Consider the following 12548-nt stretch of genomic DNA (forward strand, 5'->3'; position numbering starts at 1 on the left):
CAGATGCTATACTTCAGAACAAATCGTAATGGTGAAATTGTCCCGATTCTGTTTGGATGCTTCCATCATGATTTATGTATCATAAATCTTCTTCTATTAAACTTCCCGATCTATATGGACACCAAGGTGTGCAGCAGGGCCAAAGCGATCCTGCATCGACGGCTGTGCTCTTCATTGTGACGCACGCCAAAACAGATCATTGGAAATTGGGGGAGAAGGAAAGCGGCGTTCAGCCAAGTGATTTGTGTATTAAGAGCAGCCAATTGCCAGTGAGGACTCCAGAGGGAGCCAGCATGCAGGTTTGTATCAGCCCTCTGCCACTGACTGACATGGCATTGTCTGCTGACGCCTGGCTCCTCCTGTTTAACCAGCTTTTAGCCTCACCTCTGCCTCTCCCTCAAATAGCTGTCAGGTTTCCATTTTGAAAAAGGCCTCTCATGCTGTCAGGTGAGCAGCACACACTACTTCTTTCACAGACCCACCTTGTTTACCCTCTAATTACTAAGTACCCTGTTTCATCAGCGTCTTGCTGCATCCCTAACGTCTCCTGTCATGTCGCATCCAGTTACTCGCCTTCTGCCCACTCGTTGCCCTCATTTCCTAATTGCCAGCATTTCCTCGATGAGGTGGGGCATCTCATCCAAAACAAAGACCACTTCCGCTGACATCATAACACATGCACACAAAGCCTTCAGGGGAAAAGCCACACAGACAATGTTACATGTTTAATGAGGGCAGTTATGGGCTTCTTTCACAGGAGACCTTTGGATTTGTCACAGTAATAAAATGAATGAATGATGGCTGCTTCAGTTTTAGGGTCCTGGTATTGTGAATGCTGGCTCACTGCAGCTCACTGGGAAACTTGACGAGGATAGAGCCATTGTTGGTGTCTACAACGTCTGGGCTTTGGCTGCTGAATGCCTGCTGTGAAAACGTCCTTTCAATTTGGCCGTTGTCGGTGGGTTCAATGAATGTTTCCCTGGATCAGTTAGTTGAAATCAACCATCTACAGTTGGTAGCCTACTGACGTAATACTTAGTTGGACCTATGCCCTATGACGGTCTGCTGGACTTTAGACGTTGATATCTACACATTCATAATGTGGCTTTCTTATTTCTGACTGAAACCTGGCGACAGGATATGGAATGCACCCATTGAAATGAATAAAAGAACAAACCTTTTACTACTATTGAACTACAACTTACTAAAGTGGGTCGGCTAAGGCCGTTTTACTGTGTTTTAATTTATCGACCGGCACGTCAGTTTCTTTATCTCCGTTCCCAGACTCTCTGAACACTATCATTAAGCTATTATCATTGGTTGGTGATTTTAATTAATACAAAATTATGAAGCCATTGAATTTGTTAATATTACTAAATCTTTCAATTTTAAGTAACATTTTCAGCGCCACTCTCACCTTGGACTATTTGTCATGTCTAGAGATACTGATCAGTGATCATAAACCTATTTTCTTTGATCTCTCTGGAAATGTTGACCCCTTGTGTCTCAAACGGACATTGCGTTCCCGCATTATTACTCAGATTATCAGTTCTCAATGCACTTTTGCTACTAACACAAATCTTAGTGATGTGGAATTTTGTATGCTGTCTTTCAATGAACATTGCGCCACATTGCTGGACAAAGTGGCTTCTTTTAAGGACAGCACCTGGGATGTCTGCAACACTCCACTCTGAGGCGGAAGTGTCGCAGGACAGAGCGGCTATGGAAAGCCACTGGGATACAAGTGCATCGCGAATGACTCACAGATGTCAGAGTTTCCTTTAATGCTGTAGTAAAGGAAGCTAGAACTGCTTACTTTGCTAACTTTATTTCTTCCTAAAAGGAGAAATCCTAAGATGTTGTTCAACACATTTAATGCAAGTGTTTCACCGTCGGTCCCCTCCTATTTCAAGCATTCCACTATCCAGCCTATATTAAAGAAAATTAACTTAGATCCTGTTTTGCCCATTAGCTATAGCTCTATATCCAAACTGACCTTTCTATCAAAAATTTTACAGGATGTTGTGGTCAACCAATGTACTGCTCCACTGGAGAGGCCCAATGTGTACGACAAGTACCAGTCAGGATTCAACCTGAGTGGCCCAGGGGTAATATTTAACCAATCGCTGTCGTTTGACCCCCATGCTAAGCAGCTGTTTGGATCTTGTTGTTTTTCCACCTCAGAAATATCAGCAAACCGTTGGCAGGTCTCTAACATGAGAGAAGAAATCTTGGACATCGTGGCTGACCATCCCATGGTGAAAAACATCATTGTGCATACGGAAAGCTGTGATATTGTGAAACAACAGTTTGAAGTTCTTTGAAGTAACTTCATTGACTTGTTAAACACAGTCAGCTGTGTCAATGCTGAGGTGTTTATCAGTGGCCGGAGGAGGAGATGAAAGGTGCAGCAGGCTGTTTGAACTGAACAGATGGCTGTCGACCGCATGTACTGACCATTCAGTACATTTTATCAACAATGTTTACCTTTGCTGGGAACGCAGACATCTTTTTTTTTAACTTTTTTTACTTTTGTTTACTTCCAACCTATTTTCATTCCTGGGTCACCCATCTGTTCCCACTGCCAAGGACAGGAGACAAGAGGAGTCTAAACAAGAGATAACCACCCAGCATCGCCGTAGAGACCCCCCCACCCTCCCTAAGGAGGGCCAAGAGGAGGAGTCTCTAACCTCATCACCAAGGAGTGTTTAACTGCACTTTCCCTCCTGAAATCCCTCCTCGACGTCCACCTCCAGCTCGACCTCCGCCACTGGCACAATCAAAAGTCACAAAAGTCCTCAGTCAGTTTCACAATCGGCGATGTTAAAGTGCAATGTCCCTCCCTCGCGCCCACGACAGCTCCACAACCATCCTCCATCTCCCCTATACCTAATAAAGGCACTAATAGATATGTTTTTGGTCCAGACTACAAGGCTAATGACACCACTGATTCTCTCCAGGAGCAGTCCTGTATGAAACGAACCTTCTCAATTCCTGTCCTGATTTATAGAAAAGAAAATATGAGGCTGCGAAGAAACATAAGTAAATCTGCAAATGTATCAAATTGAACACGTCACCTCGTCAGCCTGTCCAAATACATTTGGCAAATGGAGCATTAAACACATTAAACTTAGCTTTATTAAATGTCAGGAAAAAACACTTTTAATCAATGATGTCTATAATATGTATTGATTTTGGTTGTGTTGTCATTGTTGGCGATTTTAATATCCATGTCGATAATCCCCAGGACAGAGGGTCTATAGAACTATGTGGTGTCCCAAAAGAAAACCAGATTTAAAAACAATTAAGAACATTCATTAAAACATTCAACAGTCAAAAAGCAATAAATAGAATAAAAGTTGCAGTGCAGTTAAAGAAATAAAATGTAGTAGTGAGATGCAGAAATTGGTTGAAATCCTTCAAAAGCCTTTTATTCAAATCTCAAATGAAAACCCTGACTTGTAAATAAATAAATAAATAAATAAAATGTAATATTATTACAAACTACGGCCTCCAAAGTGACCATAAACTCTCTTTCAACACACACACGCACACACACGCACGCGCGCGACCGGCAATGTACATCCGGGAATGTCGGTCAACGAGACCACGCATGCGCCAGACGTCACCACCTTGTAGACTTCTGTTTTTCTCAATCGGCTTTTCTCCTACTTGTGAACCAACATCATAAAAGTTGACGTTTCAGTATGTTGGGCGCGTGCAGTCGGGTCCTCAGACGGGCTCAGCCTCGGCTGCTGCCGGCCTCCGAGTCCCAGAGACCGCTGAGGCTCCAGATGCCGACCCGCGCGAGGGCAACGTTTCAGTCACTGGAAGACTGTCTCGGTGAGTTTGATCAACATTGTGACAGGTGCGTAGTGCATTTCCGCCCCCCACATCCCCCAGTGTGACCCTTGTGCACTCTCACAGTGCTCGACGACGGAGGGACGCCCGTGCGCCTGAACTACTTGTGGCTGCGGGATCACTGCCGCTCCCCCTCTTCATACAACCCCCAGACCAACCAGAGGAACCTGGACACCGGGAGTGTCGATCTCAACGTCCGACCGGACCATACCACCGTGGAAGATGGCCATCTCGTCCTCACCTGTAAGTAAGACTGTTTGTAAGTGTGGACGAGTTTACGGTTGGCACTTTATTACATGCTCAGTAATCTTGTATAACTCGAAAAATAACCTTTGTGCAGTCGTACAAAGGTTATTTTTCCATTTGAGTTTATTTGTTCATTTATTTGTTTATTTGTTAAAAGTGTGTGTGACAAACACTCTTAAAAGGGTTAACAAGAGATTAGATGGTACATTTAACAAATAATTAATTAGGACAAGTCAAGCATAGGATTTCAAGCAATTTCCATTCACTGGACCTAAATAACAATATATTCAATTCCATGTATCCCAGGGCCCGGAGGTCATGTGACAAAGTACAGCCTGAGCTGGCTCGCTGAGAACAGCTATGAAGGAAAGAAGCAGAGCACCGTCCAGCCACGCATCCTGTGGAACTCAGACATCTATAAAAATGCAACCCCCCCCTCCGCCAAATGGGACACGTTCATGAGCAGCGACGATGAAGTCAAGAAGTTTCTTCATAACTATCTTCTGTATGGGATCGCTTTTGTCGATGATGTCCCCGCGACAGTCGAGGCCACAGAGGCAGTGGCCAAGAGGGTCAGTCTTATCAGGTATTAAGTGCTGACTGTGAAACGTTATTCTCATGCGACCATATTCAGCATCAGCGATTTGCTTTCTACGGCAATATTCATGGGCAGCCCAGGAATTCCTCTTCCTAATCCGCTTGTGTTGTTTGTGTTACTGATTCACAAGGGAGACTACGTACGGAAGAATGTGGTGTTTTACTTCAGATTTTTCCAGAGGAGACACTGCCTACAGCCAGCTGGCCCTGGACCGTCACACGGACACCTCCTACCTTCAGGAACCATGTGGGTAGGTGCAGCAGGGATGAGCGTACAGTGTGTGGAGTTTTCCACACAGCCCCGATACAAAGGAAGGGATTTTCTTTGTAAAGCTTTGAAAACAGACCACAGACCTCAAGTCAACAAAAAAATTACAAAAAAACCAAAACATTTTGTCACTCAATAACGCTGATTGCTGTTGAAGAATCCAGGTGTTCCACTGCCTCAAGCATGAGGGAACTGGGGGAAGGACGCTACTTGTAGATGGGTTCTACGCCGCTGAAAAGGTGCGCCAGCAATCTCCCGAGAACTTCGAGCTGCTTGCACGCGTGCCAATCGGGCACGAGTACATTGAAACCTCTGACGACCACCGAAACCACATGACGGGCATCGGCCCTGTGCTCAACGTCTACCCTTGGAACAAGGAAATGTACCTGATCCGGTACGTCAGCACTTTGGTTTGATGCGATGTTACTCGTGTTTGTGCGGTAGTGACTAATCAGATATTGACATTTTAGGATTTTTATGTAGAGATAAAGCTTTATATGTCTTGTTATTAAGTTATTCATAGCTTCCCATGGGTAAATTATATTAATAAGGCAAACATGTCCTCACTAAAAGTTGGTTGAGACACTTTATAGTTCCTCTGTAGTTTGGATAGTTAGTTTCTTGTCATTTAAAAAAAAAAAAGAATATCTAGTAGCTTTAAAGGTATGATAACAATACAGTATTTTTTTAAAATTTGGAATCAAAAGCAAGATTGTTTGTGTCTTTTATCAACAGATACAACAACTATGACCGATCAGTGATAAACACAATACCCCATGACTGTGTTCAGCGATGGTACGTGGCACATCGAGAGCTGACGACAGAACTGAGGCGGCCAGAGAACGAGCTGTGGGTGAAACTGACTCCAGGGAAAGTAAGAAAGTTACACTTCTTAAAGGAGGGAGGGGGGGGGGGGGGAGACCAAGCCAGAAAGCAACACATTATAAAAGCTCTACTAGTGGCGGCTAGTGGCTAACGGCTAGTGGCTAGTCCAAATGTCTCCAAATGTCCAATTCAAACATTTCATTTCATTTTCAGCTTTCGGACACTTGAAAGGATCCAGGTGTTAGTGTAATTCAATACGATCTAGGAATCTTATCCTATCTTTTCTTTGTGAGGTGATTTTCATCGACAACTGGCGTGTCCTGCATGGGAGGGAGTCTTTCACTGGCCTGAGGCAGCTCTGCGGATGCTACCTGACCAGAGACGACGTCCTCAGCTCTGCACGCGGCTTCGGGCTGCAGGCCTGATCCAGGACATGACGTTTCAGGTCAGGTATGGGGGCATGCGCCAAGGCAGCGCGTTGCTCCGTCTACCTTCCGACGGTACTCCTGGGGTCTCCGTATGGCCATCCTCCAGGCGGACACTCGTCCCAGCCCCATCCCACATGACGGTTCCTCTTAATCAGTCAGCCCTTAGATCTCACGGTTCATATGTTGCCCATATGCAACAACATGTACTACAACAACATTCCAGTTGCACCACTTAATGCAACTTGTCGTCCCTTTTATGCTACCCAAGAAAAATTAATTATAGAGAACAACCCTGTTTTTAATGTGAAGTAGGGAGGATGAGTTTCGGAGTCGCACAGCCTCTGTAGTCTGTAACGGTGCTGTGAAACACAGAGAGATTAACAAAATAATAATGTTTATTATGAACAAAGTAAGTACACTAGGCAAGAAAGAGCATGTACATCTTGGCTATTATTTCATTGGTTTGGAATATATTGTTATTTTAGTAAAACATTCAGCTTGGTAAAAAGCCATTTTGTTGTCTCGCTAAGTGCCTAAAACACGAGTATAATATGATAAATGGACTGGACTGTAAAGCTTTTCTAGTCTTCCGACCAATCAAAGCGCTTACACACCATATGTCATCATTCACCCCGATGGCAGGGGCTAGCATGCAAGGTGCCAGCTGCCCATCAGGCCGAGCTGCACTCTGCCATCTTGCTTTTAAAATGCCTTGTGGGAAGTCACTCTCTCATACGAGCATGTAGTAACATGGACGAGCGCCCGGCAACCAAGACGAAGACAGAAGCTCTGATTATGACACAGTGTGGCTTTGTTCTCTGCTCAGGTAGACTCCACTGTATCTTTACATAGCTAATAGTTATTTGCTGTTTATATTAATGTTCAAAATGGTATAGGGGAACGTTATATTCTGTGAAAGCCTTCTTTCAACAAGTTGTATTTTACTCATTGTTTTTCTGTCATTTTAAAGTGTTGAATGTCTCCTTGGGAGAATTAAATGTGTACGTTCTCAAATGGCTTAATATTATTGCTCTAATCATATGATCACATTAAATAGTGTCATAGAGGATGGGACTGGTTCCGTAATATTACCCGTATTACAGTAAGTTTCAGCTAATTAGCAAAAAAAAAGGGTAAGCATAGCTGAGGCTAACGGGTAAATCAGTTGTTTTCATGGCAGAAAATGAAAAGGTGAGGGATCATCAAAGTTATGACGAGTCATTCTCTGAGTGTCTGTTCAGAATATCCTGGTAATCCATTCGGTTGTTGTTGAGATGGTGGACCGATCCAAAGTTCAAGTAACACTGGGTTATGCTTATGACATCGTCTCAGTACAGCGCAGCAGCACACGGACAGCAGAAGATTGGCCAAAGCTGATCTTAGTTAAAGTGTAACCAGTGTAAGTCTAGTTCATGGTTGGTTTCATGAAGACGCCAAACAGCTCAGTCAAAGGAAACTTATTTAAGGTTTCTGTGCTACCTCCTTACTTGCCAAACGATTATAAATGTGTGGATACTAGATTGGCATTGGCAGAGGCAGAGGGGTAGCCAATTTATGGATCGGAGGAGCTGTTTTATATTTGCTTTTAATAAATAATGTTGACGTGTGTAGTATAAAACGCTCATAATTAATTTACAGATGTCTGGCCTTTACTTTCACCATTTGAATAAAGAGGTCCAAGTTGTCACCCCTGTCCCCCCTAATCATTATTATTGGGACTCTAACCTGACCTGATTGAAACTATTTTATTAATTCAGGATCTTTGGAAGTCATTACATAAAGTAGTCATACTTCATCCATAGCTGCTTGACAGTTTGTATACAAAATAAAAAAAGGCAATTTATCCCTTCAGGATATATTAGTTTGTACTATCTGTCGTGTTTATTGATACACATCAAAACATATTTGAACATCAATGTATCAACATACATTTATAACAAATACCAAACTCTCCATTAACTGTTACAAACATTGTAAAATTTCATATGGGAATCGTCACACTTAAAAGTGCTACATACAAAATTGGGAGCATTTCTATTACCTCTCAACAGCGTTCAGCGGGGCAACGGCCGAGCTGGCGGCTCTCAGCTAACGGCGCTAACGGTGCAAACAGCGTGAAATGTGCTGGCAGAGCAAACACAGTTTACCTGGTGGGGGGACCGGAGGGTTGACGCTATGCTTCAGTGTCGTTGATCAGGGCTTTAACCGCTGTGCAAAGCGGCGGCTAGTGGCTAGTGGAGCGGCTAGCCAGCGGAGTACACTCCCTTGCAAAAACATGCGGTAAAAGCGCCGGACCGGCTCTGTCAAAAAAAGCACACTGTGATGTAATCGTTAAGATAGTTAATGTTATAAAAGACTACATTTGAATGTAGGACTATCATTTGTTTTTGTTTTTAAACATAATCATTTCTTAATATATAAAAAGTAATCATACTGGTCATTTGCATAATGCAGATTCTACCCTCAAGTTTATTGTGGTATTTCATACAATAAATGTAATTATTTGTACTAATATTAGGCAGATGGTATGACTAACGCAGGGCTCTTCAACATGGTTTGATTGGCACACTATGAAATGGTAAAGCAAACAATAGAATTACCAAAGCACATTTGAAGTAAAAAAACACACTCATGAAAGACATTTTCAAGATTGAGCACAATAACTTCATGATTCAGCAAACGTGTATCAATAATGCAAGTTTAAACATGAACGTGAGCGTTGTCCTATTGATTAAATGTGAGGAACATCCTGTACAGCCTGTCGTTCAGAAGAGTGACGTTGCTTTTAGGATTGTGGCTCATCTCCCTCAGCATGGAGGTTGCTGGCTGGGGTTGCCACGGTAACGTGATCTGAGCCTTGCTCGGCCTGAGGCGCGCTCCTCCTGGTGGCAGAGAGGTGGCATCACGCACACGAAGGAGGAAACAACATGGTTTGAAATGCAATGACATCCAAGAACCTACGAACTTACTTCATCTCATTGGCCTCTGATTGCTTGACCCGGTTGTATTTGTGCTTCTTCAACGTGTGAGCGATGAACCACACAACCAGAACGATCAGCACGCAGCCGAGCAGCGCGCCGATCACTGCGCCGGCAATCACTCCATCGCCCACTTCTGTACAAACATAAGCGGATGAAGCCTTCTTAGTATTCGTGTTGATGGAAACATTTCTGTCCATATCCTCAAAAGCCCAAACTGTAAACGTACCAGGACTCAGCTCGATGGTGCAAATGGAAAATCCGACCGCGTTTGTAGCGTTGCACTGGTACTCCCCAAACTCAAACTGGGATATGTTTCTGATTTCCAGTATTCCCGTTTCGGTTGCTGAAGAAACAAGGGCACACTTGGGTATATAACAAAAACACATACACACACGCACACACACACACACGCACACACACACACACACACAGTACTGACCTCTTCCCAGTAGAGGCCTCCGTGTCTTGGTTTGATCCAGTCTGATCCAGGTGTATTTCGGGTTCGGGCTGCCACGCTCACTGTGACATGTCAGAGTGACTCGGTGACCCGATTCCACATCACCGTGGACGGAGCAATAAGGACTACTGGGCTTCTCTGACAGGGGACAAGGAGGATGCCTGAGTCAGGTAGGTGACTTTATATTTAGTGACTCTACCTGGGATTATTACCAAGTTCATCATCAATCAGTAGAAAATATTGATATTCTATTACATACTATTTCAGAAAGAGCTTCGGCCTGAATTGATCCTGAGCGTTTTGTTAATACAATTTGTGTCCTGCTCCACAAATTGGTATTGCATTGTTAGACTTTTCTCTTTCTTTCTCTTTTTTATGTTACATTTTGATAATTTTTCTCTTCCAGCCTCTAAGAATTATTTAAATAAAATCAATCACTTTAAAAGGGTAAATCAGTCCTATAAGCACATTATTTAAAGTATTAATCTGGAAATTAACCAGTAACTTTATGTCAATTAAATGTAGTGGAGTAAAAACGTCATTATATTTAGATTACATTATTATTTAGAGTACAGTACTTGACTGACTTTTGCACCACTGCTTTAAGATTGGCTTAACCTGTATATTTATCACAGTCCAACAGTTTCTGCTAATTCATTTGATTGGTCAAAGACTAAATCTAAAAGGTTTTTTTAATGTCTGTATTTCAGTTTATCTGTCCAGAATGGTTGGATTCTCGTGAAAATATGAAGTGTATAAATCTGTGTGACAGATTTTAGTTTGTTAAAATGACAAATCCGTTGCTTATTGTTAATCAAACATTGCGTCATTAATCATCACGAGTGATGTTGGGAGTGGCCTTCCAACTCCCGAGCTGAGACTGAGTCCCCACGATGCCGACCTGCTAATCATTAGGTTATTAGTGTATTGATTGAACAACTCTAATTATTTTGCATTACAGTTTTCTTCACAATAAGGATAAAGCTCACAGACTTATTTGTAATCCACGATAGAATACTCTTTTCAGTATTACCATAATTCTATGTCACAGTAAGTGATGATGAAAATGTCTGATGATCTCGTGATAATCAGCACGAGAGCAATAACACATATTCACACAGCACTTAAGAAGGAATCACATCCAGAAACTAAACATGTTCATATATATATATATATATATATATATATATATATATATATATATATATATATATATATATATATATATACTCTGTATGCAGTACAAGGGTGCAGTCACAGTCCTACTCTAATTTCCAACGCTGACAATGAGGAGACTGCTGCAGTAACCATGGAAACTACTGAGGATACTGAGGACTGCGAGGTTGTCCCTGGTAACTCACTGAATGAGAGAATTCAAACTGAATATAATTCCCTAATCACACTTTTCAGGGCCACTGTTTTAATAGATGTGTTAATGTCACAACACTGACAACAGATACAGCAATCTCAGCACTAAAATAGTTCAAAGTACTCTCACTTCCTCCAGTAGTTCAAGCTAAGGTTTTTGAAAGAGCAGCTCACTCAGCCATGAAGCCTTACTTTCTACATCAAAAATATTGAGAAAGTCAAAAAGAAGAAGGCGAAGGAGGAAGCAAAAAAAAATAATGGAACTACGGACTTACAATTTGAATCAAACACAAAAACTTGAGTGTCAGTGAAGAAACCCATGGTGCGCTTTGGCTCTCCCATTTCAGGTAGCCTCGCCCTTATGAGCAGCAGAATAATGGCATGAACAGCAGCATGGGGATCAGATTAGGGCTGGATAGGGTTCCTTTCTCTGTTTTAACAGCACCAGCAGCTCATGCTGTCGGATAACAGGTGCAGGTGTGAACACTATGCCGGCACAAAACCCATCAGCTACTTCTGCATTCGGTCATAATGCAAATATTAAGCTGATAATACTCACGGGTGTGGTCCTGTGGTATGAAATCCCCCTACACACCCATTGCACACTTCCCTGGGCTGTATGGATGTGTACAGATCACCCTACTTTCTTACTCTTACTCAATCAGTTACTTGACTACTTTTCATTCTACTTGAAGTAAAGACTAATGAGTGAAAGTTTTTAAAGTATATATCCAATCTGTAAAGCTCCTCACCAGCACACCTTTCACTTTACACCCAGGAAGGTGAAAGCTGTTTCTTTCTTCTCATGCTGATAATACTTACCAAGAACATTCACGATGATATTAACCTCAGACTGCCCGTCCACATCAGGAAAGTTGTGGACCTGACAAGTGTAGACTCCGGCATCCGATGGTTGCATGTTGCGTATTGATATTGAGGTGTTTTTGGTCGTGCCGGGAGAAGAGGGAGGCTGAACCCGGCCCTCATAAGAACTTGGGATGACATCCTTTCCTGCCTGAGAGTAATACACCTGAAAGCCGATGGCGACACGTTAGACACGATAAAGACACTCATGTCACTGTGATACTGTGACCCATTTTCTTCAGTTTCAGCTTCCTAAGTTGCAAGGTACCATGCGTACTATTTCACTTTCAGTTGTATGAAACTGAACGTTAGTAAGGCAGAGGAGATTTCTGTCGCTTATCATAAAAAAAGAGTATGAAAAAGTTGCAATTAGGTCTACAGGGACCTAAATGAATGACCTTCAGTGTATTTATGTCCAGTGGACTGTACCATTTTATTACAAAAAAGTAGCTGCGGCTACTTAGAAATCGGTTGTCCTGTTAAGCCAATTTAATTACTATTAAATCTGCTTGTGTCTGAATTGGCCGTCACAGGCTTTGTTGTCTCACAAGGTGTGTCTCCTGGCGGTTCGTCATGAAACGCGCGGGATACCGACAAAAGGGATTCTCGTCGCTAACCCGTGCACACGATGTGAATGCTCGAGCTCTGGGATG

General features: G+C 42.6%; 2 protein-coding genes across 2 annotated transcripts in view; one reads left to right on the forward strand and one right to left on the reverse strand.

Moving 5' to 3' along the window:
* The first annotated feature begins 3598 nt into the window (after positions 1 to 3598).
* Positions 3599 to 7912, forward strand: tmlhe (trimethyllysine hydroxylase, epsilon). The gene is made up of 7 exons (XM_034550918.1): positions 3599 to 3843; positions 3928 to 4104; positions 4414 to 4693; positions 4836 to 4955; positions 5130 to 5366; positions 5708 to 5846; positions 6091 to 7912. The coding sequence occupies exons 1-7, from the start codon at positions 3708 to 3710 to the stop codon at positions 6220 to 6222; spliced, it is 1221 nt and encodes a 406-aa protein (XP_034406809.1). The 5' UTR covers positions 3599 to 3707; the 3' UTR covers positions 6223 to 7912.
* Positions 7913 to 8185: 273 nt separating this feature from the next.
* The window catches only part of LOC117742904 (V-set and immunoglobulin domain-containing protein 1-like), a 5059-nt gene continuing 696 nt past the window's right edge, over positions 8186 to 12548 (reverse strand). Inside the window, exons 3-7 of the mRNA XM_034550555.1 lie at positions 11854 to 12061; positions 9646 to 9801; positions 9433 to 9549; positions 9195 to 9339; positions 8186 to 9107 (exon numbers count right to left, since the gene is read on the reverse strand). Coding sequence (XP_034406446.1) covers positions 9011 to 9107; positions 9195 to 9339; positions 9433 to 9549; positions 9646 to 9801; positions 11854 to 12061 — 723 coding nt within the window. The 3' untranslated portion in view covers positions 8186 to 9010. The remainder of the gene's footprint in view (positions 9108 to 9194; positions 9340 to 9432; positions 9550 to 9645; positions 9802 to 11853; positions 12062 to 12548) is intronic.

Source organism: Cyclopterus lumpus, chromosome 14, assembly GCF_009769545.1.
Source record: "Cyclopterus lumpus isolate fCycLum1 chromosome 14, fCycLum1.pri, whole genome shotgun sequence".
Classification (NCBI taxonomy): Eukaryota; Metazoa; Chordata; class Actinopteri; order Perciformes; family Cyclopteridae; genus Cyclopterus; species Cyclopterus lumpus.